At 52.2% G+C, this 27615-nt stretch overlaps 1 protein-coding gene and 1 pseudogene across 4 annotated transcripts in view; both read left to right on the forward strand.

Moving 5' to 3' along the window:
* Positions 1-215: 215 nt before the first annotated feature.
* USH1C (USH1 protein network component harmonin) overlaps positions 216-27615 on the forward strand; it is a 45412-nt gene continuing 18012 nt past the window's right edge. Inside the window, exons 1-15 of one of the 4 annotated variants that reach the window (XM_077866299.1) lie at positions 216-368; positions 7202-7269; positions 8008-8151; positions 8232-8370; positions 13234-13342; positions 13472-13496; positions 13698-13755; positions 14058-14152; positions 15974-16058; positions 17035-17094; positions 17254-17310; positions 17597-17739; positions 18827-18892; positions 19276-19400; positions 22652-22725. In XM_077866299.1, coding sequence (XP_077722425.1) covers positions 333-368; positions 7202-7269; positions 8008-8151; positions 8232-8370; positions 13234-13342; positions 13472-13496; positions 13698-13755; positions 14058-14152; positions 15974-16058; positions 17035-17094; positions 17254-17310; positions 17597-17739; positions 18827-18892; positions 19276-19400; positions 22652-22725 — 1284 coding nt within the window. In that variant the 5' untranslated portion in view covers positions 216-332. Of the gene's footprint in view, positions 369-7201; positions 7270-8007; positions 8152-8231; positions 8371-13233; positions 13343-13471; positions 13497-13697; positions 13756-14057; positions 14153-15973; positions 16059-17034; positions 17095-17253; positions 17311-17596; positions 17740-18826; positions 18893-19275; positions 19401-22651; positions 22726-23869; positions 23920-27615 lie in introns of all 4 variants that reach the window. The other 3 variants (XM_077866302.1, XM_077866301.1, XM_077866300.1) reach the window with 3 other exon arrangements.
* LOC144295255 (large ribosomal subunit protein eL34-like) lies at positions 11714-12267 on the forward strand (annotated as a pseudogene).

Below are 27615 nucleotides of genomic sequence, written 5' to 3' on the forward strand. Positions count from 1 at the left end.
GAGATCCTGTCCCCCAACTGCTTGTGTTTGGAGACCCGTCCGAGGGGAGCGCGGGCCTCGAGTCCGGCCACCGCCGCCGCCACCACCACACACACCCACGCACTCCAGACCCTTCGCTCGGGGTGTCGGTGGGAGGCGACAAGCTTCAGGACAGGTGTCCCGGGCGTCCCAGCAGCCCCGCCCAGGCCCCGCCCAGGCCCCGCCCACCGCGCCAGGCCCCGCCCCCCCGCTCCCGGGCCCGCGGATCTCCGCTGCGGCTCCTGCCGGCTTGGGGCCTCCGGGCACCCGAAGGAGCGAGTTGTGCGGGCGACGCGGCTCCGCCTGGCCCAGCCATGGACCGGAAGGTGGCTCGAGAATTCCGGCACAAGGTCAGAGCTGCGAGGGGCCCCTAAAGCGTTCAGGACCCCGGAGTCCTGGCTGGGCGGTGGGGGGATGGACGTGCCCCGCGCTACCCTCCCTTTTCTAGCCCGGCCTCAGGGCTGTGGATGGACTGGGACCCCTGTGGGTGGTTTGGTTTCCAGCAGGGATCCCCAGTAAAATAAGGGAGGGGGCAGGAGGACTCCAGGTGTAGGAACCCGTGAACCGATCTCCAAAAAGTATTCTTTCTCCTTGCGCTTCCGAGGGCTGGGGCTTCTCTGGTGTTGGAATTCCTTCCAGCTTGGCCTGAGACAGGAAGCTTCTCTGAAATGCCCCGTAGTGGGCAAATCCCAGCTCCTAGTGCCCCAAGCTCAGGGCTGTTGGAGCATATGCAGAGGATATGGGACAGTGTCTGAGAGGTGGGGATTGGTCGGAAGGGAAAGTGGTCCTCTCTCTCTGTCCTTTGACCCCAGAAAACGAGCTAGAAGCACTTTAGGGAGCCCCCTCCCCATTTCAGGGCATTTCTTAGGGCCTGAGAAGCAGGTGAGGAACTGGTGCTGACCAGGGGGCAGTGGGAGGAAAGAAGGAAGTACAGAGAGTCAGCCAGAGTCTTCAGAGAGCTACAGCTCCCCTGGTGTGTCCCAATAGGAGACCTCAGGGATGGTCCAGGATTCTCAGAGGCTCTCACTGAAAGCTACTGGATTTCACCCAGGGCATTTCCAGAACTGTTTCCAGAGCTGTGCAGGAGCTACTGAGGCCCTGAAGTGAGAGAGGACCACTGGCAGTAACCCCAGTGGACCTCCCCACCAGGACTCAGAATGCTTCAGAGCTCAAGGGTGAAGCCAGGGGTGTCTAGAGCTACCCACAGGCCCTACCTGAGACAACTGTGTGCCCTGAGGCCCTCACAGAGCCCAGAGGGGCAGTGTCTTTAGACCAAGCCAAACCTCTTCTGAGGCCTGAGGAAGCCGAGCTCTGGTAGGCAAGGTCCGGGTGCTTAACCCTTCTCTCCCCACAGAGAGAGGCCCAGGGGAGCCAGAGTAGCCAGCCAATGTGTGGGCCACGGGAGCTAAGTGCCAGGGGGCAGTCATTCATCTAGTAAGTGTATTTTGAGTACCCACTCTGTGCCAGACCTCCTCTGTGCCCTGGAATTGCTGGCTGCACAGGTGACAGAGGGACCCTACGCTATGGCTGGGTGCTGAGTGTGGGGGTCGAGGTTTGGTGGAGTACAAAAGGGGAAGCTCTACTGCCATGAGTCTCCTAAAAAAAGAGGCCTTGGGGATTTCTAAGAGTGAGAGATGGCTGGAAGTTCAGCAGGAGTTTGGGGACTGGCAAGTAGCAACCGGAGCACGAGACAGGGTTCACCTGCGCATCCTGTTGCACAGGGACACGAGAAGAGAAATTTCAGCTGCTGAGGACATTTGGTGAGTGTAGGTTTCAGGCAACCCACTTTGAAGGAACCCAACCTCTGTCCCCTCCCCCAAGACTCAGGCTTGAATTTCAGTTTCCTGCCCCTGGGCAGAAAGAAGGTAACATCAGGTCCTCATTGGCTTTTTCCCTATGGGTACTAGTCTTTGCCCCTTTTTGGAGAATTACCCCTGGGGTCCGTGGTGTCTGACTGCACCCTGAGGTTAGCCACTGTTTTTCTTCTCCAGGCCCTGCAGCCTCCAGCGGGCCTCAGGCCTCTGTATTTCCACTGCTCTGCTCTTCCTCATCACAGGAGTCATTACCTATTAATGTCCCTGTGTGTGCAGGCAGGGCAGACACCAGGCTGGGCAAGGCCCTGGGCTGGACTTTGTGCCCTGCTGCTTCCGAGACAGCAGCAGCCTTCCCCTCCCAGGTTGGAGATCACCTAGGAACTGGGGAGAGAGGACAAAGCGGCAGAGGCTACAGCTGGGGGCACGTAGCCATGCTGGGCGAAATTTACTGCTCCTGCCCATTGCTCTCTCTAGCTGTCCCTCCTTTGGTGTTGCAGAGCACATTTACCCCTTGGGAATGGCTTATGACCTAAATCTTTAGTTGTTGGAGGTAGCATGAAAAGTGGCATATTGTCATGGAATGTGCTGTGTGGCCTCGAGCAAGTTATTAACCTCTCTGTGCCTCTTTGATTTGTTAAATGAGGATAATAATAATATTTAGCTCATAAAGCCCTTGTGAGTGTTGGAGGAGATCTACATGCACGGAGGGAGTTTAGTGAGTCCTCAACGAATGTCTGCTGTTGTTATTATCTGATGTTAGGCAGAACGGGGTCCAATCTCAACCCTGCCACTCACTGCCAGTGAGACCTTGGGCAAGTCATTTAATCTGGGCTATCGTTTCCTCAGCTGTGAGATGAGGTTCACAGTGCTTACCTCAGGGGGTGATTAGGACTAAGTAGGAATTCAAGGACCAGCTACTCTGGACCTATAAGTAACCCTTTGGTCCACAGCCACCTGGAGATTCCTGCTGAGCACCCTGGTGGATGTGCCAGCAGGCTCCAGGCTGGGGAGGAGAGTCTGTTCCTCTGGGCTTATGCAGTTTCCCCAGGACATCCGGCAGCACTTTCATGCCCTTCCCAGCAACAGCCTTGGGCCAGGATACCAAGGAGAAGGAAGGGCAGCATCAGAGACTAAGGCTCTTCCCTAAAGAACCAGCTTTTCAAAAGAAGGAGGCTGCCCCTCTGCTCACTGCACCTGCAGGTTTCAGGAATTTGGTTACTCATTTGCCCAAAAGGGCTTTATTGCCTAGTTAGCAATCATGCATTTATGGATATCCGTGGTTTACCCTGCCCGAGGCCAGCCAGGCACCTGGGGGTAGAAAGAGGGGATAAATGAGGAGGTCAGAAAGAGCCTCTGCCTTCCAGTGTTTTGCTAATCATACATGCATGCATGTCAAAAACGTTGACTGAGCTCCTAATATTATGCCCAGCAGTACTCTAATCATTGAACAATAAAACAGAGTCCCTGGCTCCTTAGTCAGGAAGACAGACAGTTAACAAGTAACCCAATGCAAGTATCATATAATGCAAAGTAGTGATAAATGCTATGAAAAAAAATAAACTGAGATGAGAGGATAGAGAGCAACCAGATGCGTCAGAAAGGTCTCCTTGAATCTAGAAAGAAGTAAGGAAGGAGCCTTGGGGATGTATTTGAAAGAACATTCCAAGAAGAGGGAACAATAACCTGAGGCAAGTGTCTGCTTGCTGGCTTTAGGAACAGCAGGTGGGATGGTGTTTCTGAGAGGAATTATGGATTGAATAGAGTGTGGTGGGGGCTCAGTAGGCCACGGTCAGGACTTTGGGTTTTGTTCTCCAGCGATGGGAAGGCAGCCATGAGGGGATGGCTTTCCGTTTAAAAGGGGTTGTTCTGAGTGCTGGTAGAGAGGAGACTGAGGGGGCCGGGAGCAGAAGGGGGATAGGAGACAGGAGGTGAGGGCTTGGACTAGCATGAGGAGTGGTGAGACCCAGAAAATTCAGGAGAAGATAGATCTGACAGGCTCTGACGGTGGGTGGCTCTGGGTGTGGAGAGAGGCATTGAGAGGGAGTCTACATTTTGGGAGGAGCGTGCTGATGGGGACAAGAGGGGAGATAGCAGAAACCAAGAGTTCCATTTTGAATGTTTTGAGATGCCTGGTCAACCATTGAGCCAGTAGCTATGGGAGTCTGAAGATGGCGGGAAGAAGTCTATCCTGGAGCCTCAGTGCATCCTTGAAGGATAAGTGATCGTTCAAACCCTGGAGACCAATGAGGTCACTTAGGGACATGATGCAAATGAAGAGAAGGCCCAGGACAGAGCCAGGGCACTCCAACCTGGCACTCCAACCTTTCGAGGAGAGGAAATGGGGAAGGAACAGCAAATGAGATAGGAGAAGCAGAGAAGGAGGGCATGGTGAGCCGTGCTGAGCACTGAGTCAAGTGCCACCAGCTAGCTAGCAGGACACAAGTGTCTTAAAAAGATGAAGAATAATAAAACAGGAAAAGAGCAAACCCAGTACTACCCAGGATGCATGCTCTGAAGGCCTGAGAGGAAGTGTGGCTGGATCCATTCATCCCATCCCATCAACATTTTTGGAGGGCCCACAGTCTGCCAGCTGCTGAGAACATAGAGTCTGTATTCATTTATTCCCACTTAGTTTTATTTGACAAACACTGAGAACTACTATTTGCCAGGCACTGTGTCAAGCACTTAATGATTATTAATTTAAATAATAATAAAAAAAAACCCCAGTGATTAATCCCTCACAGAAGGATGAAATCCTATGGAGGAGGTATGTTTATACCCATTTTACAGATGAGGAGAATGGAGCACAGAGAAGTACAGACCCAGGTGAGGAAGGGGCTTGTTGGCCTCACCCTGTGCACTCTTCCCGGGCCTGTGTCTGGGCCACACACAGATTAGCAGGGAGACGAGAGGGTAAAGAGAGGTGGAGAAGGCTGCAGAGTGGGTCTGGGGGCACCGAGGAAGAGATGCAGCGTACATTTCAGAACCCTTGAGATCTGAGAGCCCTGGGCACCGTCTGAAGTCCTTTGTCTATATTCACTTATTTAATCCCCACAACAGCCTGAGGAGGGCAGATGTTCATCGAGTGGAACAACATGCATTATTTAATTTGTTCTTGCTCTCTTTCTCGCTCTTTGGCTGGGTGCACACGTGGAGTTGTATTTGCATGAGCTGAATGTTGTTTGCTCCCCCTGTGCAGCTGTCCTGAAGGGGTCAGTCCATAGGGAGGAATGCCAGGGAATGAGGCTGGAAAGGGCCCAAGGCTCAACCCAGAGTTTTTGCCTCAAGGGCCCCAGACAAGGACCCTGAATCCCAATCCCCCTCATACAGACCGGTAGTAGAGGGCCAGTTGAGCATCAGCCAGAGAATGCTGATGCAGGTTGGAGGGGACCTGACACAAGGTGGGCAGGGAAGGAGGGATTGAGTGGTAAAATCTTTGCAGATCGTGGGCTCCTTTAGAGTTTCTTTGCCCCTACCAAGAGCGATCCAAGAAAAGGAATAGCTTTTCTTTTTAAGATTTTATTTATTTATTTCAGAGAGAGCATGCTTGAGAGAGCACAAGAGACAGAGCACAAACTGGGGCTGGGGTGGGGGGGTGGGTAGATGACTGGGGGCTCAATCTCAGGACCCTGGGATCATGACCTGAGCCAAAGGCAGATGCTTAACTGACTGAGCCACCCAGACACCCTGAAAAGGAAAAGCTTTTTAAATCGAATTACAAAAAGAAGATACAGTGTTTTGCACACAGTAGGTGCTCAGTAAATACGTATTAGACAAGTGCATCCAAAAATTCTATCTGCTAAGTGGATACTATGTGGTGGTTAGGAAAAAGGCAAAGGTTTTGGTGTATTAGACAAATGCATACAAAAATCTCTATCTGGATAGAACCAAGTAGATACTCTGTGTGCCTTAGAAAAAAGGCAAAGGTTTTGGAGGCAGCGGTCTTAAGTTGGAGTCTCAGCTCTGCTGCTTTTTTGACCCTTATTTCCTCATCTATCAGATGGGGATGATAATATCCACGCACATCAGAGGTTTGTTCTAAGGTTAAAGATAATTCACATAAAGCTCCTCAGACACGGTTGGCAGTCAGCAAGCAATAGGACCTGAACGAGCCGACAAGGAGCAGTGCAAGGACTGGCTTCAGGGAGCCCCTGCTCTAGGGCACTTTGTGCCATTCTCTTGCTACCTGGCACTCAGGGAGGGCCCCTGGCATGCTGTAGTCTGCGGCAGCAGCGGCCCGCAGAGGCGCACAGTGCCCAGTGGTGCCTGCTGAGTGATGAACGCACTCCAGTTGCTCTAGTCTAGAGCCTTCCTTTTATCCTCTTAGCTCAGCCCTGGGTCACCACCTTCCCATCACTCCTCAGCACACATCTGCCACAGCCCTTCTGGATCTGTCCCTCTTAGCTCACTTCCATCTTGTCACAAAAGAGTGGGTCATAGACTCATGCGAGACTGCCCTGCCTCCTCGCACCTGAAGGCTGCCTTCATTTAAGGGGAGTCCAAGCCCACTCTTATAGAGTATTTCCTGACCATGCATAGCTCAGAGCCTCCTCACCCGCCTCCCAGCCTGAGGCCCTTCTTGCCCTCTTACTCAGTCTTAGGCTAAAGAGAGAGAGCCAAGGATATGATGTATAGAGATTCACGCTGCACTGTCCCAGGGAGTGGAATTTGGGGCTCCTCTACCCACCAGGTCCCTTGGGATTGAAGTGCTAATGAAACAGCTCCTGACCTTGACCTTGGAGTCCCAGCCATTGACGTCAGCAAACCTGAAATGATGTAACTTGACTCTCCCCTTGGGGGGGAAGCGGGGGACAGAAGGGACCTGGAGAGGTGAAGGAGTGGTCAGGAGGCTGACTAGTGGACAGAAGTCGGGGCCAACCCAGTTTAGGCCAGGACAGGATGGGGTGGAGTTGCCCCTGGCATTGGTGATACAGGAGGACAGTAGGGTGCTTCCAGAGGGTGGGATGTGCTATCTGAGCGAGTGGCCCAAATCCTTTCTGAAAGCGGTTATCCGGCACTATAGCCACCATCAGGTAAGACGATGGGCTCCTTCCAGACCGGGTTGCTGACACTGGCATTGCCACTCGGGACTGTGCTGTCAAGTGGAGGGTCACGCGTGTGCATCTGACTATGCATCCACCCGGGGGAGAGGTTCAGCCTGGCCACATCTGGATGTGCACAAGTACTCTGGTGGCATCAGGGTGATCTGCATGTGGCTGATGTGTTACTGTCAGAGGACCCTGACTGCCCTCCTCTCGCAGCCCCAGCCCTGTGGACATGCTGAGGAATGGCAGTGGCCTACCCCTCCCCTGGCATCTGCTATGGACGTGCTGGGCCTGGGGTTAGAATTCTCCCCTTGGGTTTTCCAGGTGGATTTTCTGATTGAAAATGATGCAGAGAAGGACTATCTGTATGACGTGCTGCGGATGTATCACCAGTAAGTGTGCGGGGTCCAGCTCCTGTGGACCAGCCGGGTACCTCTGCCTCCGGGAAACTCTGGGCTGGATGTTCTGAGATGGAAGGACCTCTCCCTCCCATCCTGGGGGCTCTGGGAGAGGGGCAGACGCTCAATGCTCCTGGGAATCACATGGACATGCCACGCACTTGCCTTAGCAAATACGTACACAAATACTCAGTGCGGAGCCATTGAAGGGTTTAGAGGAGGGGAGTGACATACATTTAGAAAATATCAGACAGGCATGAGCAGGCCGGCTGACAGCTGGAGAAGTGCAGGCCGAAGATGCTGAGGGTCTGAGAGGTGTGAGGAGTCATGGGAGGGATACTGTGAGGGCAGCTTACCTGTAGCGCAGAAGTGGGGACCAGGGTTCGAGAGGGGTCACCAGCATCTCACACGAGTTTTCCCGGCTGGAAAGATCCTGTGCTTTAGAATTAGGCAGAGCTGAGTTTGAATCCTGACTTGAGTTCATCTGTAGACTGGGTTAACAATCCCCACCTGGCCTGTTTCCTTGTGACATTAAATGTGGAATAGTGAAGCTCTCATGAGGCCCCTAGCCCAGAATTAGGGGCTCTGGGCTTTACAGGAGCGTTCTCTCCACTTCCAAGGCCTGGACTCAATGGGTGAGGACCCAGCCGGGGACCAGTTCCTCTGGGGATCCTTGGGTGTCAGAGGCCGTGGCCATGGATGAGGCTCCCTGTGTTCCCCGTGTCTCTGCAGAACCATGGACGTGGCCGTGTTCGTGGGAGACCTGAAGCTGGTCATCAATGAGCCTAGCCGCCTGCCACTATTTGACGCCATCAGACCCCTGATCCCGCTGAAGCACCAGGTGGAGTACGACCAACTGACCCCCCGGCGCTCCAGGTACAGATGGTGCCACCAGGATAGAGGCAGGGGTGGGAGAGGTCACCGGGGAGGGACATCACTGGCTCCTCCCATGGCAGGAAGCTGAAGGAGGTGCGTCTGGACCGTCTGCACCCCGAAGGCCTGGGCCTCAGTGTTCGTGGGGGCCTCGAGTTTGGCTGCGGGCTCTTCATCTCCCACCTCATCAAAGGCGGTCAGGCTGACAGCGTTGGGCTCCAGGTGAGTGAGCAGAGTCCCGCGGAACAAGGGGTCAGGGCCTCGGCCTTGCTGCATCCCCTCACAATGGGATCGCCTCGCCTTTCTGAGGCATTGGGGGAGGAAGAGGCCCACACATCCTGACAGATTTTCCTCAGGCCCATAGAAATCAGGCTGCGGGCAGCCGCCTGTTTTCTTCAGTCAAGCTGGGAACCTGGCTGCTGCAATCCCCCCCGCCCCCACTTCCCAAAGGAGGAGCGTAGTTACCTCCTGGCACCTGAAGCTCTGGCCGTGTAGCCTTTCACCGGAAGGGAGAAGGAAATCCCACTGTAGTGTGGTGTTTGAGAGCATAGACCCCAGAGCCAGACTGTCCTGGCTTTGCAACTCATGAGCTATGGGACTATGAAGAAATTACTTAACCCCATGCCTCAGTTTTCTCATCTATAAAATGGGGATAATAATAGCATTCCCTACCTCATCGGGTTGTCATGAGGAGACAGTGGATTCATATCCTAAAGTACTAACAAAAGTGCCCAGCACATAGTGTTCGTTAAGTAATCAGGGAGGGAGATTTAATGAACACCTGTCTTGTGCCAGGTGACGTGCTCACAACTGGTCCTCATGATATCATCCCCATTTTCCAGAGTTAACAGACTTGAGTAAAGTCACAGCCAGGAAGTGGCCGAGTCAGGACCTGAACCCAGGTCTCCGGACTGCCAGGCCCAGGGATCTGTCTTCAGCACCCCAGGGTGCCTCTCCCTCGGGGTCCCACACCTCTGTGCCTGAGCAGAGATGGGCTGACCTCCAGATCTCGCTCCTGCTGGAGGAGCCCAGAGCTGGGTTTTCGTGCGTCCAGATAGAAGAGACCCTTCCAGCCCCCCCACCTCAAAGCTGCCAGCATGTTTGTTATCAGGCTGCCAAGACAGGGGCTTTGGGGGGCTCAAAGACTTACGGTACAAGAAGTGGGAGCGGACAGACATTGCTTTGTTCTAAATCCCTGTCTCACGGCTCGCCAGTGGCGGCTGAAATTTCAGCCACTTCATTACTCTTCTCCTGTGGGGCACATTTTCCAGCCCAGAAACACAGCCAGAGGAAAAAAAAAAAAAAAACCATAATGAGCTCCTCTCTCAGCATCGACAGAGGCCCTCTTTTTTTCCAGGGCGAGCTCTCCTACTAGGACAGGCATTTCTCAACGATGCCTATTGGGGCCATCGGGGCATTTTAATGCAACTCAGAAGTCTACCCTCCCACCTGTTTCTCAGGCTTATAAATTATCTTCTCTTTCTTGGGCTGCCGGGCTCATCTGTCCTTTGTGCCCCCGTCCCTCAGATCGTCATTTCATTGTGGCCTTTGCACAAAGGGCCTTTTGCACGGTTCCACGCTGGAGCGAGAGAGAGGAAAGCTGATACGGTAGCCTGAGCCCCAGGGGCTGTATGGGAATCATTCTGACTGGGGTCCCAAACAGGTTCCTTTTAGGAACAACACAGGGAACCTCACTCATAGGAGCTTGGGGACAACATCCGCATCCATTCACCTGTCTGAGGTTCATGTTTCTGGGAAGATCTCATGCCTGAGATCTGCAGACAGGAGAAGATTCTGGAAGGCAGGGGAGGGACATGTTCAGACACAACCTGGCTAGACTGAAGGACCTGCTGATTTGATCTGTTTTGTCCACCTACTGGATATAGTTTAGATTTTTTTTCAAGTGTGTCTTGTCTGAAGCTTTGCCCTCTGCTCTGCACAGGGCCGCCTACACTGTACCACATGCTCTGCAGTCCCGGGCTAGAGAATGATGCTGTGTGCCTTGGTTGTCCTAGCCGTAAAATGGACAGAGTAATCTCTGCCTTTCCTGAGGGACTTGAGGTCACTTGTGACAGGTGGCAGGAATCCAGAGAGGACAGGATGTAGGGAACTGCAGCCAGGCTTGGCCAGGTGCCCTCCCTCTCTGCTTCTAGATGCCCAAGAGACAAAACTTGTTGTCTGTAGGGGAGACCTGACTTCAAATCCCAGCAACACTGTTTACCAACCGGGTGACCTCAAGCAAATGACTTTTGTTTTTGTTTTTTTTTGTTTTTTTTTTAAGATTTTATTTAGGGGCACCTGGGTGGCTCAGTGGTTGAGCGTCTGCCTGCCTTCGGCTTAGGCTGTGATCCCGGGGTCCTGGGATCAAGTCCCGCATTAGGCTCCCTGCATGGAGCCTGCTCCTCCCTCTGCCTGTGTCTCTGCCTCTTTTTTTTTATTCATGAAAGAGAGAGAGAGAGAGAGGCAGAGACATAGGCAGATGGAGAAGCAGGCTCCATGCAGGGAGCCCAATGCGGAACTCGATCCCAGGACCCCGGGATCACAGCCTAAGCCGAAGGCAGGCAGACGCTCAACCACTGAGCCGCCCAGGTGCCCTGAGCAAATCATTCTGTTCTCTGATTCTCAGTTTCCTCATTTGATTAACAGAAATAGAGTTGCTGTAAAATGTGGGTACAAGGAGCTAGCCTGGCCGCTCTCCTGACACGAGATGTCCCTAGAAACCTAGAGAGGTCTTTAGCAAGCCCGTCTCTCTGGTGTCTTTTTGAGTCCCTTGCCACTCTCATCAGGCCCCTAAGAGGACTGGGGTGTGTGGAGGTGTGTAAGGGAAACATTGAGGTGATAACATCGAAAAGGTGACTCTGTAGGGATGTTGAGAGGGTGGGAGTTGGCCTAGATGAACCCCTCACAGGCTGCGTGCCTGCCCAGCTCCCAGACCCCACAGAGTCAAGTTGTGTCCCCTACATGTACCAACAGGTCCCCAAAGGGACAGTACATGTGGTGTGAGTTAAGCTGCCGGTTGACTTGGCCTGGCCTCAAGCTGGAGAGGGGCACCCAGGATCCAGTCCCTGTTTTGCAGCTCAGGCTGCGTGACCTTAGATAACATCTTCTCCCTGGGCCACAGTTTCATCTGATAACTGAGGGTCCCTCTAGCCCTGCAGTTATTAAGTGAAGAGCTTCGGGACTGATCCCCAGAGCTAAGGCACCTGGAGGGACCTGCAGCAGCATCCAGCAGGGGATGAGCTCACCACAGCTCTGTATCCAGGGCTGGCCCTGCAGGCCCGTGAGCCCCTGTCTCTCCTGATCCAATGAGGCCTGATGTCCTGCAGAGAGAGCAGGAGTCTTTAGGGCTTGGACCCAACTAATGATAACAATAATGACCATTTATTGATTACTGATGGTATACCAGGTGCTGGCTGGCCTACATGTACATGTAGGCCAGCACTTCTCGAAGCAACCAGAACATTTCCCCATTTTACAGATGAGAGGAACTGAGGTTCAGAAGGTTCAAGAGACTTGCACAAGGTCCTTTTTCCTCTTCTGGGGACAGCATCCATAGACATTCAGAATGATCCAGCATTTGACACACAGTTGTAGGCCATCCTATAGCACAGCCTTGAACAAAACTAGGCTGCTCTGAACCCCTGCTAATAGAATCATTTACCTTTAGACCAAGAAGAGTAGGAAAGCACCAGACTCTGCATGTGGCATGTGCTCAGGCCAGCTTTGAGGAGTTTGTGCTGTGACACCTACAGTTCTTTTTTTTTAAGATTATTTATTTATTTATTCAAGAGAGCAAGAGAGCGTGGGGAAGGAACAGAGGGGGAGGGACAGAGTCCTCACTAGGTGCAGAGCCCGATGTGGGGCTCGATCTCATGACCCTGAGATCATGACCTGAGCTGAAACCAAGAGTCAGACACTTAACCAAGTGCACCATCAGGGTGCCCAGGTACCTAGAGTTCTTAAAAGGTCTAAAATGAAGAAACACAGCAGCAGGGGTTATGGTGGTTCCATGTGTGCTGTGTGTTTGTTGACAGGATCAAGCATGCTTTCCCTATTGAAGAGCAGAAAATCATTGTGAAAGTCTTGAAGGCACAAGCACAGAATCAGAAACCTAAATAAATAATGAAGTTTTTTTTGAGTAATAAAAAAAATAAAAAATAAATAAAAAAAGAATTGCCCAAGACCATTCAGCTAATGAGAATAGAAGCAGGGTTTTGAAGCCAGGACATCTGACACCAAAGCCTTGTGTTTATTCACTGTTCTTTGCTCGCCCAGCATGGGGGTCAGAGGCCAGGGCTGTGGCTGAGTTAAAATGTCCACTGAGCTTCCACAGGGTGGGAAGAAAGAAACTGCATGTGTGTCAGTGATGCGAACTTGAGTCAGGAATCATAGAAGTTCCCCGCCCTGACTCACTTACGGCGTTACAGTGATTAACAAAGACTGGGGAGCTTGCTCCTTGGGGCGGGGTGGGGCAAAGGCCAAGGAAGAGCTGCTTGAATCTAGGTGAAGGGGTGTCCTTTGCATGGGTTCCAGATCCTGATGGTGACCCAGTGGGGCAAAAGGGGCCCTGAAGGGGCACCCGGGTGGCTCAGTGGTTGAATGTCTGCCTTTGGCTCAGGTCATGATCCCAGAGTCCTGGGATTGAGTCCCACATCGGGCTCCCCACAGGGAGCCTGCTTCTCCCTCTGCCTGTGTCTCTCTCTCTCTCTCTCTCTCTCTGTCTCTCATGAATAAATAAATAAAATCTTTAAAAAGGGGGGCACTGAAATGAGGGCACAGAGTCCCGAGTTCTAGTTCCATTCTGCTGCCCACTCTCTGTGCCTTTCACCTCCCGTGTTGGTGCTCCCATCTGCAAAATGGGTCAGAAAGACTGCTTGGAAGTGTCACTACCATGGGATCCTTTAGACTAATGGAGAGTGCGTTGGTTATAACAAAGTACTAGGGTCCATGCCAAGGTTTCTTCTGAGGGAAGGTGTGGTCAGCGTCCCTCTTCCCGGAGAGCAGGCCCAGAGCATCTGGGGCAAGCCTGCCCAGCTGCCTGAGGCCCCCTCAACCTGGTGCCCATTCCCTCTGTCTGTGGCCAAGGTAGGGGATGAGATCGTGCGCATCAACGGATATTCCATCTCCTCCTGCACCCACGAGGAGGTCATCAACCTTATCAGGACCAAGAAGACTGTGTCCATCAAAGTGAGACGTGAGTGAGGCCAGAGGGCAGGGGGCACTTGAGGGGGGCTAGGGTGGGGTAGGCAGCGGGGTCCCTGGCTCCTGGGGGAGGAAGGGAGGGCAGAGGAGCCGTGCTAACTGCCTTGCCTTTCTCCCACAGACATTGGCCTGATTCCTGTGAAGAGGTGAGCAGGACCCTCCTCTGCGGATTCTTCCCTGTGGGCTCAGGGTCCTGGGATTGGCTGTGGGGTCTGGCGTCAGCCCGGCCAGCACTGCTTCTGGGCCAGAGGTGGCTGGAGGCTCCAGACGGGCAGATCTGGATTTGGAGCCTGGCTCCTCACACATCTCTCTCTAATGACTGCTCTTCTATTTCCCCTTCCCACCAGCTCTCCTGACGAACCCCTCAAATGGCAGTACGTGGATCAGTTTGTGTCAGAATCCGAGGTAAGGGTCAGGGCCACCTGTGCTGGGGTTTGGATGGGGTTGTCTTCAGGGAAGGGCAGCTAGTCCCAAAGGGAGGGTTGCCCCAGAGATGTGCATTCAGGAGCTTCAGACAGGCTCCGAGGGCATCCAGAAGGTCCCTGAGGGTGCTGGGCCCTCAGCCAGGTCCAGCTGGTGCAGACATACCCCCCAGGGATATATCAGTGAGCAGTCTCATGTGGGGATAGCGGTGCTTGCTCTAAAGGGCTTTGTGAAATCAAGAGCCTCTTGCACACCCAGTGACCCTTATCTCATACTTCCTCCAGGGTGGGCGGAGTACCCTGAGCTTCCCCGGCAGTCGGGAAAACAAGGAGAAGAAGGTCTTCATCAGCCTGGTGGGATCCCGGGGCCTTGGCTGCAGGTAGGTGGCAGGCCTGCCCTGAGGGTCACTCATGACTGAGAGACCCCAGTACACCCCTAAGCCCCTCCCCCTCTCTCACTGCTGCTTCTGAAGAGATGACACTTCTCGGCGCCTGATTTCTGAGCCTCACAACAGCCTTCCAAGGCCAGAGGGACAGTTTTAACAGGCCCATTTTACAGATGACAAAGCTGAAGCCCAAAAGCAGACCCACGTTCCTTTGGTGGGCCTCAGTCACTGCAAAAGGAGCCTGTCCGAGTGATGATCTCTGTTACGGTTCCCTGGTCATTTATTACCTTGTGGGCTTCCTTCAGTGGCAGCCAGGGAATTGCAAACAGGCATCAGGCCACGTGGGGTGGTCTTATTAAGCACACAGGTGCCACAGTTATAGATGCAGTTTCCAGCCCCTGCTCTGGCACCTATGAGCTCTAGAACCTTGGACTAGTCGCTTAGCCACTCTGAGCCTAGGATCCCCACAAAACTAGTTGTTGTGAGGACGGAGGAGATCACAGAAGTACCAGCTTCGTGCCTAGTAGGTAGTGAGCAGCTGTTAAACGTCAGCTGTTATTAAGTTTTTCAAATTATTCCCATCCACTCACATTTATTTAACACTTTTCTGCCAAGCATAAGTGGTATAAAGTCCCTCCTTCCTAAGAGATTACAAGATAGAATACAGTGAATGTGGAAGCCAGCCGCTGAAGAGCTACAGCGTAGAGTGGCAAGCGCTCTGCTGGAGTTGTGTTTTGCGTCAGAGATGGCAGATAGATCTCCCGTACTGTGCTATTTCTAATCAATTAGTGGTCGCGGCCTCAAGTACTATGGTTGGCCCTTGAACAACACAAGGGTCAGGGGCGCTGACCCCCTGCATCATCCCAAATCCATGTATAAACTTCTGACTCTCCCCAAATTTCACTAATAGTGTACTGTGGACTGGAAGCCTTACTGATAACATAAACAGTTGCTTAACACATCTTTTGTGTTTTACATATTATAAAAAGAAACTGTTGTTAAGAAAATCATAAGGAAGGGGCACCTGGACGGCTCAGTCAGTTAAGCACCTGCCTTCGGCTCAGATTGTGATCCTGGGATTCTGGGATTGAGCCCCGCATTGGGCTCCCTGCTCAGCTGGGGAGCCGGCTTCTCTTTCTCCTGCTGCCCTTCCCACTGCTTGTGCTCTTTCTCTCAAATAAATAAATAAAATCTTAAAAAAGAAAATCACGAGGAAGAGAAAATACATTTACAGTGCTATACTGTAAGAAATCCACATATAAGTGGACCCATGCAGTTCTAACCCGTGTTGTTCCAGGGTCACCTGTGCTTTGGAAAGAACTGTAAGGCTGTATCTAGATTTGATAGAAAAGAGTGCTGTGATCGATTAGTGATGCCTGCCACAGGTGTGAGAGGAGGAAATAATGGCACAAATGCCATTCTTAGTGTAGTATCTTAGGAGCGCTGAGGAGGGAGCAGCTAGCTGAGGCTTGGGAGAGACGAAGGAACTTGGTGAGAACCTTGTAGAAGAGATAGCATTTGAGTCTTAAGGAATGAATAGGGAAGTACTAGAAAGAGAGACGAAACAGCATGTGCCATATATTGGGTGAGGGATTGGATAGTGGGAATTACAAATATTTTTTTTGTGGCGGTTGCCACAGGGAAATGAGGCTGGACAGGTGAAGAATGGAGCACCACGGGTGCTGAGCCTCCTGGGTGACCTGGAGCCTCAGGGGCCAGAGCACAGGACATGCAGGCAGAGAGCACAGGACACTGACAATGAACAATGCTGCAGGGATGAGCGGAGCCTCACCTGATTTCCCATCTCTTCCACAGCATTTCCAGTGGGCCCGTCCAGAAACCCGGCATCTTTATCAGCCACGTGAAGCCTGGCTCCCTGTCTGCCGAGGTGGGGTTAGAGGTGAGTGACTCTGGCACGGCCCCAGTGGGGTAAGGGGTCAGACGATGATCACACAGCGACAGGGGCACGGGCCTTCCCACACAGCCCTCTCCCAGCAGCCACTGGCTATGATTCCTACCCGCCCCCAAGGAAAGCTTCACATTTGACCTTTCTACAGTCTTCTCCAGCTCCAAGAGCCTTTGCTCCTGAGCTTGGGAATGTAGTAATAATAAAGAATTGATGTTCACTGAGTGTTTCCTGGGTCGGACATTGTTCTAAGTCTTTAAAATTTGGAAGAACTCTGAGAATTAGGTAGTGTCATTATCCTCATTTTACAGATGGAGAAACTGAGACTTGGAGAGAGTATGTGATTTTTCACATCGTGTAATAAGTGATAATAAGATCACGTAATAAGTGTAATAGGGCTGGGATTCAAACCTAGGTGGTCTGAGGCCAGAGCCAGAGCTCTTACTCTCTACTCTGGACAAGTTACCTCCTGTTGCTATGCTTCAGTTTCCTCTCCTATAAAATGGGGGCATAGCCTTCCTTTTAGGGTCATTGTGTGGATTAATTCATTAAGCGAATTAATACATATACTTCAAACAGTGCCTGGCACATAGTAGGTGATTGATGGATGTTAGCTGTTATACAAATTATTATCATGGCTCAAAACAGCCTCAGCTATATGAGAAACCAAAGGGCTCCTGTGTCTACAAGCTGATTTATGACATTTTTGAAGCAAATGTCATAAATTAAGCAAAAGGAATGAACCTCTAGTAGTATAATATTTGACCACTGATAAAAGAGACATGAGGTGGATGCACCTTGAGAGGATCCAATCAGAGCTTTCTAACTGCTGTGTTCATCAGGAAGAGTTGAGGTGCAGCCACTTGAAGGCTCAACATCTGACCTTGGCCACCAGGGGAAGCCCTTCGTGCAGATGAGTGGGCTTACAGATAGTGCAAACACGCTGAACCTTCTCCCTTTTCTACACCAGGCAGGGGACCAGATTGTCGAAGTCAATGGCATCGACTTCTCCAACCTGGACCACAAGGAGGTGAGAGGTGGGGTGTTCAGCTACTGGTCGTTTTCACGTCTGCCCTCTACTTCTCGTGCCCCTCTCTCCCTGCCGCGGTCTGAGACCATCTGTGCTCTCTAGAGACCTTGACCGCCCTGATCTGTCAGGCTTCAGCCAACTGTCCGCTTGTCCCCCCAGGCCGTGAACGTGCTGAAGAGTAGCCGCAGCCTGACCATCTCCATTGTAGCTGGAGCTGTAAGTCCAGGATGACCCGATAGGGGACCCTAAACTCTGACCTCCAGCCCCAGCCATTCAGACCTCTGATCTCTGCCACACACTCCCGGGAAAGGCCAGAGGGTCTCTATTCCTAAAGCTCTGAGAGAGCAGAGGGAGAGATCTCTGCCCAGCCAGGAGAAGCTTGCTCAGAGACGGCAGGAGCCACAGTGAAGACAACCTGCATCTTGGTCCCCAGGGCTGTGGCAGTGGGTACCCAGGTTCCTCCCCAGGAGACTGAGTAAGGGGCCTCTTTTCACTCCCTGAGGGCCGGGAGCTGTTCCTGACAGACCGGGAGCGGCTGGAGGAGGCACGGCAGCGTGAGCTGCAGCGGCAGGAGCTTCTCATGCAGAAGCGGCTGGCTATGGAGTCCAACAAGATCCTCCAGGAGCAGCAGGAGATGGAGCGACAGTAAGTGTGGCCAGCCGGGATGCTCCTCCCCGACCCTCCCTGCCCACTGAGTCCTGGGCCAGATTCATCCTGCCCCCCTGAGGCCTGTCTTCAGATCACATCGGTTCAGTGGTGGTCAGTGCAGCCATCCCTTGCTGCCGGACCACCAAGCTCTTCCCTGCAGCTGAGGAGAGCCCCTGACTTCCAAAACCCATGAGTATGGAAGATGAGGATGCTATTAGCACTAAGTAGCTAACATTTGTTGAGTATCAGTCATGTGGCTGGTCTTGTGTCAGGGCCTTGTTCACGTTTTACTTAATTCCTACAATAGCTCTGGAAGATAGATGATATTCACCCATTTTACAGGTGAGGAGACTGAGAGGTCTTAACTCAGAGAGGGTAAACCACTTGTGAACAGAGGCACACATGGCTGAGCTGGGATTCATACCTGTCTGTGGTAATAAGGCCCCTCTTCCTGGAGTTGATCAAGATCATGGACTGAAAGAATAAATGGTGTGAGCCATTCACACACACACACACACACACACACACACACACACACAGTCAACTCCAGATACATTCTAAGAGTGTAAAAGGAATTTGGGAAAGGAAGGTGAACAGGATCTTCACCTCTTTTCTCCATCACAGAATGAGCCTGGAGAACCAGCCCTGGTGGTACCTCTGCCCATTGCCCTGGCCTTGGCCAGCAGCCCTGACTACATGGGGCCTAGGGTCCTCTTCCTGGAGGACCTCACTCCAGCCAGGCCCTGCCTGTCATCAGTCACTTTATCTAAGTGTTTGGAGGTAGACACATAGAGTGGGGCCTGTGTTGATCTGCCTCCCATCCCTGGCATCACAGAATCTCCACTCAGCAGTGCCAGACAAAACCATACACGGGGCCCAGATTTTGTTGGACCTGTTTCTCCAGCATCCAAATCTGGTCCAGGCATCCTTGGATGGGAGCCTGGAAGAAAGATTTTAAACCTTTCTCAAATCAGGAATTGGCTCCAAGGAAGAGTTAACTTTTCTTGCATAGTCTCCAGCATGCCATCTTGGATGTTCTATGTCTCTTGCATAGACTCCAACATGCCATGAATTTGTGTTTCAGAAGGAAAAAGGAAATTGCCCAGAAGGCAGCAGAGGAGAATGAAAGATACCGGAAGGAGATGGAGCAGTGAGTGCCTGGGTCCCCATGCCTGCACACACGTGTCAGTGTGCAGACATGAGTGTGCTCTCGGGACTGTGGCCCGCCAGAGGCCACCTCCAGGCCCGGTTTGCCTGGCCCTCTTGTCCCCTGGTGGATCACCTTTATCTGTAGCCATTCCATAGTTCTAGTAAAGCCCATCGTGTTAGGGTAACTAGAAAGTGGTCTTGTAATTCCCAGGGTAACATTCACACTCGATGCAGATTACGACGATGAGTACCAGGGACTTTGTTTTCTTCAGCATAGCTAGAGCCACGTGACCTCTTCCCGGGCTGTTTAGGGTTTCCCAGGAGACAGAGGGCGGGCCTGTAAAAATCCTGACCCCAGTCACAGGCATGGGGATCTTATTTCAGGATTGTGGAAGAGGAGGAGAAGTTTAAGAAGCAGTGGGAAGAAGACTGGGGCTCAAAGGAACAGCTGCTCTCACCTAAAACCATCACCGCAGAGGTGCACCCAATACCCCTTCGCAAGCCTAAGTGTACGTATCATGTGCTGCAGGAGGGGGCTTCTTTCTGGGGCCTGGGGTTTGAGGAGTATGTAGAAAGAGATGCTGGTCTTCCTCCACTCACCACCACTTCCCCAGGTGAAGAGTCTGTGGCTCCTTGGGCTGCATCTTCTTCATAGAGGGGCAGCCATCTGCCGGGGCACTGGGATGGGTGGGATCTGTCTGCCCCCCTGTCCCTGGGGGCCTGCTGCCAGGCTCTCGCCCACAACATAGATTTAGGTAGGTGGACCTCTCCCCATGCCTTTGCGCTGCTGACCAGGGAATGGAGAGCTGTGGCAAAAGTGAGCTGCTCATGGGATCATCATCTCAGTTTGCTGGGTGTCATGTCCACATCCCACCTGATTCTGAGTCAGAGCGGGGTGCAACAGCAGCCAGAAAGAGGGGAAATGCTCATGTTGGAGAAAACTCTGGTGGTCCAAGGCTGATGCGTACTGTGGGGAGAGCTTACCTGAAGCGCCCCTGCCACCTGCATCCCTGTGTGTAGGCTATGGTCATATCCCTTCAGGGATGGAGTCAGGAAGAGGACTGAGACCCCTCTGAGACCCAAACTGTGGCCATCCTGGGGCCTCAGCTCCCTCTGCCCTTCACCCCTCCTTTCTTCATCTATCCTGGGTTCTTACCTCCAATTTCAGGCCAGGCCTCCACCACCTGTTCCCCTGTCCACCTGCTCTCAACCCCAACTGGCAGGATGTCTTTTCAAGGGGCAGCTCACACCACCAGAGCAAAGTGGGGGCTCAGTCTTCATGCTTCTCCAGTCGGCTGGTGGTAGGAAGCCAAGTAAGGTAGCTTGGGGGCCATAGTAATCAGGAGTCCAGGATTCCAGATTGAGCCTTACTCTCACTTTACATGACAAAGGGCCAGTTCTACTGCGGCTGATTGTGCTCAGCTGACCTGGGAACCTGTAGATATGGGGTGAATCTATATACTTAAGAACCAAGATTCCCCATCTCTCCTGTGTCACAGCCATTTGGCATCTTGTGATGGGGTCTGGACAACTCTGGCCCCAACTTTGGATCATACCTGAGCCCTAGAGGGACGTCATCTTGCCAACACAGTCCACTTGGGTCAATGAAGAGGTTGGACAGGGCATCTGGGTGGTCCCATTTCACCCTCCCTGGGGCGAGGCAGATACCTGCCAGCACATTCCTTCCTGGCAGCAGGGTATGGTGTCATCTCAGGGTCCTCTCAGAAGGACAAAGCGAGCTCTCATCAGCCTCCTCCCTGACATTTGGTATTAGTTGAGGATGTGGCCAGAGCTAAATTCCTGGTGAATAATCTGTTTTAGACAGGGAGCTAATTTGCTCTTATGAGTGAAAGAGGAGCTTCAGAAGGAGAGAAATCGATTTTAATTGCTTCTCATGAAAGTAATCCTAGCCAATTTAGTACCTTTCTAGAAGTTGGGTCTTGGCTTCAGAGCAAACACACCCTCTCAGGAACTATAAAAAATAAAAACCCTTTCTCTAGCTAGCTATTTATTTAGTGCTTTTAAACCAAATCAATCTTCTTGAATAAAGGAGCAAGAACTTTCCCTTTGCTTGAAGATATAAATGTTTTCTGAGGAATGTGCAAAGCATGGGATTAATGCCCCAAGCCTGTCTGCCTGAGCTGGGGCAGCTGCTGCTCCCATCCATCCCCCATATGCACTGGCAATTCCATCTTGTTGAGAAATAAGTCAGGAGATGCAAGAAGGCCTCCGAGCCAGCTCCATTCTTGCCTCTCTCCCCATCCCTGGGAGGCTGGAACAGTCCATGTTGTGCTGGGCCACCAGGGACCAGGCCACTGCTGGCTCCTCCCTGGCCACTCTTTAGCTCTGGGGCCCAGTTAGCCAATAGGTTATACCTGACTCAGGGCTTTGTGCCCGTGAGAGGCAGGGGCACACGTTTTTGAGCAGACAGGAAAGAGTGTGGAGCATCTCTTGGCCTGAAAAAGGAAATCCCTCATCCTAACGATGTGCATGGAACTGGCTGCTCCTCTCACCATCACTGTCCCAGGGGCAATGCCTGCCTCCCCATGGCCAACCCAGCAGAACCCCAACATTCTGCTGACCCAGGACAGATTGTCACAGAGGCCCCAGAAGAGCTCTCTTTACTCAAAGCAGTGAGGGAGAGGGATTAAGGATCCCAAAGTTGAAAGGAGCTTTGGGAGATGAAGAGGTTTAAATAAGATATTTCTAGGCTTTTCTCTCCATCAAGGACCCCGTCAATTAGCCTCTGCCCCCAACAGACCCCAGGGTTTAGAAGTTGAGATTTTTTTCCTATCAAACCATTCAGTAATCATTTGTCTTCCTATTGTTGTATTAAGGAGTCATTCTTGTTTGCAAGAAAGCATCAGTGTTCCACTGTTGAGTAAACACAAATTGAGCTGAAAGCAAAGGAACTTACAGCCTTTTCATAGATGAATGGGCAAGTCCTTCTAATTAATATCTGAAATATGAATAAGCAGCTCACAGCAGAGCCCTGCACTACCTTCCACAGTCCTAGGGAGGCCAAAGTCCGGGTTGGAAATCACTGGAATGGATGCTTTGCCATTCTCCACGTGATGTCAGAATTCACGTCTCTCCTCTACCCTTTGGAATCTCCTCACCTCCTTGGGGTCTCCAACCTGCCTACGTAGCTCCAACATCCCCCCGGGGACCCAGAGTTCCCAAGGCGGGAGGGAGCAACCAGTAGGGTCTGTTCTTCCACTGTAAGCACCACTCGCGTATAAGACTCAGATAGTCCCATCCTCTGTCCCTCACATCCCAAGTGTCAACTGAATGCCCTGCAAAAAGCTCCTCACTTGCCTGTCTGATCCAAGGCCCCTGGTTTTTTTTTTTTTTTTTTTTTTTTTTTAAGATTTTGTTTATTTATTCATGAGAGACAGAGAGAGGCAGAGACACAGGCAGAGGTAGAAGCAGGCTCCCTGCGGGGAGCCTGATGTGGGACTCGATCCCAGATCCTGGGATCACCACCTGAGCTGAAGGCAGATGGATGCTCAACACTGAGCCACCCAGGCGTCCCATCCCCATCTTAAAGACAGGAACTAAAGCTCCCGGGGTTGCAAGCCCTGCGTGCACCATCGCAGAGCCAGGCCGTCTTGCTTGGGACACCTGAGCCTCGATCCTGTCCCTGACCTCACAGTTTCCAGAGAGGGAGCCGGCTAGAGGTCCTCAGGGGACGCATCACTGGCCTCCCTGTCTCCTGAGTGCCTGTCGGTTCACCAGCCTCCTCTCTTTTCCTGGGTAGCCGATCAGGGAGTGGAGCCCGAGCTTGAGCCAGCAGACGACCCAGATGGAGGCACGGAGGAGCAGGGAGAGCAGGTTTGCCCCCGCTTTGCTTGCTCCCGGCCCGCTGCTCTGCTCCCCTGCGCACCGCCTCCTGCTGGCCCTGCAGACACCCGGCTCTGGGGACCCCCGGCTCTGGGCGGCCTGCGCGACGGCCACCAGGGCACCGTGCGCAGCCCATGCGAGCCCAGCTTAGCCCAAGAACTGCATGCAACACCTCCAGACAGGACCGGGGCCGAGCTGAAACGTCCGCTGATGCGCACCAGAACTGCTGAGGCCGCAGTTCAGATATTTAAGGATTGTCCTGCCGGAGCCCAGGTCCTTCCTTTGCTGCTCTGGCCTCTCCCCCGGACTCCCTAGGTATCCCCAGATCCAGCAAGGAAGTGTGTAGTACTTGGTCCAGCAGAAGGTGTTCGAGATCCTGTTCTAGAACTCAGGCTGGTCAGGGTGGGTGATTCTCTAAGGGATCACTGCCGGCCCAGGGAGTTTGAGGTTCAAGGGGTTTCCCTGTCATGCTGTTGCCTGGGGAAAGCAAGGGGCAGGCGCCCTGGTGATCTGGCCTTAGTAGGGATCTGCTTTTCTGGGGGGCAGATCTGCCCACTGCCACCTGCGCTGCCTTTCCCAGAGCCAACCCCGGTCATCGCTGCTTCCCTCAACATCGAAAGTGGGGCACGTGGCCCGCACTGTGACACAAGGCAGCTTTGTTCTGCGTGACAGCCGTTCCAGGCACAACCCCAGGCTTTCTTTTGTCTGGGGCCATTCCTTGGACAGAAGGATGAGACAGCAGGCAGGAGAGGCCCCATTCTCTTCCGGCAGGGCCCTGCGTTAGTTAGCAGGCTGCAGCTGTGGCTTGGAAAAAGCTCACCCTCCCGCAAGGGCGGTCTCCGATTTTCTGGCACCGGCTTCTGAAGCCAGTGCCCCCCGGGGAGAAGCAGTTGGTGGGGCCTGCTAGGGAACCAGGGCCTCTCGCAGGCAGCGCGGGGCCCACCGTGGTACCCCACTGAAGCCAGGGGGGCAGAGGGTCAGCGCTCGGGCGCCGCTTGGCCGTGGGGGTTGCCAGTGCCACTTGTCAGCTCACAGCGCCCCGCGTTCCCTGAGATGCCAACTCCGGGCTGCTGCCTGCGGATGCTCCGGCTGAGCTGAACCGCGTCTCATCTCCTTGTTCTCTGTGTTCTCATAGCCTTTGGGTGGTTTTATCGTTATGATGGCAAGTTCCCGACCATCCGGAAGGTAGGTGGTGAGACTGAGTGCTGTGCCGCTTGCCACGGAGTTTGCTGTGGGTCTTGGCCTTTCCAAGAATCGTTGCTTTTCCTGTCAATCCTTAACGATGCAATCCGGCCTGTTCACTTGGAGGGGGACCCTGTCTGCACCTCCCTGGCCGGCTGACGTCAAATGGCAGGGCGCCGTCACAGAAGCGTTGTGGGGGGAAAGGATTCGTGGGGTGAGAGCTGCCCCAGTACCATCTGGCACCGCCCAGGAGGCACAGGGCAGGGGCAGGGCCACAGCAGGAAGCTTCCACTTTGTTCCTCTTGTCAACTAGAACCAGAGGGCCAAGACCAGAAGCCATGGACAGACAGAGTGAAATATCAGGTTGGGTGTCCACAGCACAGGTTACAAGACCAAGCGTGCCAGACACAGATTGGCTGCCAGGCAGGGATTTGCTGCCTCGAGTTGAGACTAAGAGCCACACCAATCATAACTCCTAGAAATATCTGCATGTGCCAGGGTAATGCATTTTCCTGGTCTCTGGGGCCTTGAATTTTCTCTCTAAACCTTATTACTGTATCTCCAGGCCCCATTAGGCTCTCGTCCTTTATCTTGCTAAATCACTTTGGCATTTGATTATGAAAACGCCGCTGTTAATATCTGTAGATTGGATATTTGAGATGACTTGGCATTTGGAAATCGGGCATCAGCATAAATCTTGGTGAACTAATTTAGGTGTTATCACTCGACTGGGTCTTTCTCACAAAATATTGGCTCCCCAGAAACCAAAGCAGTGCAGCTAGCTGATCTTGATGATTATATAGCTTCTCCCTGCCTGTAAAACGGGAATATCTGATGTTCCAGAAACATCTATCCGCTTCCTCCAACACAGTAAAAAAATAGCCAGCAATACTATTTCTGACAGAGGTTAGCATCTTTACCTAGGCACACAAATCATGATTTATATGACATTGAATCAACTTAGGACAGAGCACCATGGGGGATTTTTTTTTTTTTCTCCCTGCTATGGTCTCAGAAAGGATCCACTCTCATAAGACTGCCTTTTTCATCCTACAGCCTGACTCTGTGGCTTAGGATGTCTCATTGGGTTAGATATCTAATTCTCTATGCACCGTCTCCACTAGAACTCACCTAGAGAGGACAGTGCACGTGCACACACACACACACACACACACACACACACACACGCACACAGGATTTTGCTGGAAAAAAAAGTAATTAAAAGTAGATGGATAGGTAAAATCTTTTCCAGATACTAATAACCAGGCAAATGTAAGAGAACTAGCATCTCCTACACACACACACACACACCTCCCACAGGAAATCCTGTAACTTAGAAATTGGTGTTGGTAAAGAAGCAGACCTGTTTCCCTCTATTCATTCCTTCAATATACCTGAATAGCTGGTATTTTTGTTTTCATTTCACTTCCAAAAGAGAGAAAGACTGCTTCTAGGTAAAGCAAGAGCACATCCAGCCCATGTGCCTTTCCTCCCAGACCGAAAGGACTATTTGCCATGAATTGAACTGACAGCTTAAACAGACAATAGAATCACATCCCTCGTGCTGGCTCTGAAAATCCATTGTCACTTTCTCTAGAGTCTGTGACACGGGTTGTCTCCCAGCAGCTAGTCCCCAGGTAGTACACGTGGCCATCTACAGCCATGATCACCAATGCACAAAATTTCCCTTATTTGAAAAGATAAAGATTCAATATCTTTTATTCCCAATCTGGCAGTAAGTCCCTCTGGGGCCCAAGGTCCCCTGGCCTGTAGCCCCACAGAGTCCGCATCAGAGCCTGAAGGGTGCATGGTTCTGACGAAGCTTCTCACTAAATCATGCAAACCAGCTCTACTAGCAGGAGCCCGCTGTCCTCCAGGGGAGGCGGATTCACACGCAACTGTACACTGGGCGCCAGTATGAGGTCAGTAGACAATGCTATGGAACAATTTAACCGCCTGCTTCAGTAAACAGGTGCTGCTTTCTTGGAAGAGGGACAGAAACTGTCATATCTGCCTGCCCCATCCACGAGCCCTGGCTCTAAAATCTTAGCACTGGTAGTTTTGAGGGGGTTTTGTTGTTAACTCATCGAATGGCCGTTCCTATCATGGTGGGCCCTGCGAGGAGTCATGCCCTTATTCTAGCAAGCTTCCGTTAGGCAGAATGTTTTTTGCCTCCTCTTGGGGGATATTGGGGTCTGATCTATAACACGATGGCAGGGTTCATCCATCAGCTGAGCCAACATGGTAGGCAAGGAACCAAGCAGGACTCTGAGGCAATGAGAATCATTTTCTCAAGGAGTTCATAGACTGCTCTGGGCGTGGGCCTCTATGCCCAAGATGGGAGACCATTTCCAAAGCACGTTGCCTATGCGTGGGAGTAGGGGTTGTGTTTGGGACGGGAGGCAGGATGACCCCTCATAGATCCATAACTGCACCCCCAAGCCTCTCCAGCTGGGGACAAAGTTTGGTGTCTAATGCTGAGCAACTCAATTCCTCATTCCTGCCCTTGGATGCTGGGATGATTCAAGAATCCTGAGAGAAGACTCCCAAAAAAGCTTGTTGGGGGTGGGGGTGAGCTCAGTGAGCAGGCTAATTTCCTCCCCCACCCCAGAGGAATACCCCAGAGTGTTGACTCTCTGCTGTGCCCTCTGCTGAGTGCTAGCTCTGTCCTCTGTGCCATGTGTGATGGGGCTGACCCTCCCTCCTGCCATGCCCCCAGCTGCTGCTAGCTCATCTGGGCACAGGAGAAAATACGTAGGACCTGGAAGACTTAGGTCCACATCCTGGCACCACCACTTGCTAGGTGTTTGACACTTGGCAAGGGACTTCACCTCTCTGAGTCTTGGCTCCCTCATCAAGAGAGTGAGGATGATACCTACATATAAGATAATCAGCATAAATTCCTTGGCACCTAGGCAGTCCTTAAACGTTAATTTTCTTCCTTCCTTACTCCTTGGCTTCCTTGCAACCCCATGGGAGAAGCAGCCAGGAAAGCAGGTTTTATGGGTCCAATGCCAACAGGGAAAAATAAGGAGTCTGTTTGCTTTGCATCTCTGATCCCCAAACCTTTTGAACCCTGAGAGTCTGTATAAGGCAGTTAGGCTATCCTTTTCCCCCTCCTCATCTCCTAGTCCTGTAGTTCCTGACTAATCCTCAGTTCAGGAGCCTAGTTCAGAGGGCCTCTATAGGATTAAATGGTCTGGAGCTTAAGCATCAGAGCAAAATCTGACATCCCTGGCTCTGAACTTTCAGGTCTGAGGCTGACTCCCACCTCTCACAGCTTAGGACAGAGGCTCTCTGCAAATGAGGCCTGCCAGGTCCCCCAGATTTTCTGTAGAATTTCCCAGGATGCATCTCTGTTACCTGAACATGAGACACCTTTCTTTCCAGTTGATGGAGAAGGCATGTACCCAGATACTAGGCCATAAATACTATGTATTTTATTTATATCGTGCTTTCATGTTTATAAAGCTCCTTTATAGATGTTGTTTTATTGGCTCTGATGGCAAGCCTATGGGGAAGGTAGTTCTGTTTTGAAGATGAGGTGAATCAGGCCCAGAGAGGTCAAAGAACTTAGCCAAGGTCACACAGCTAGCTAGTGAACTCATAAGCCAGTTCTTCTGGCTGGCACAGGGCATGTGTCTCCCACTCCACAGTTGGAAGCAGCCTTTTGCCTGCCCTAGACTGGAGGTCCAGTGC

This window comes from Canis aureus, chromosome 23 (genome assembly GCF_053574225.1).
Source record: "Canis aureus isolate CA01 chromosome 23, VMU_Caureus_v.1.0, whole genome shotgun sequence".
Classification (NCBI taxonomy): Eukaryota; Metazoa; Chordata; class Mammalia; order Carnivora; family Canidae; genus Canis; species Canis aureus.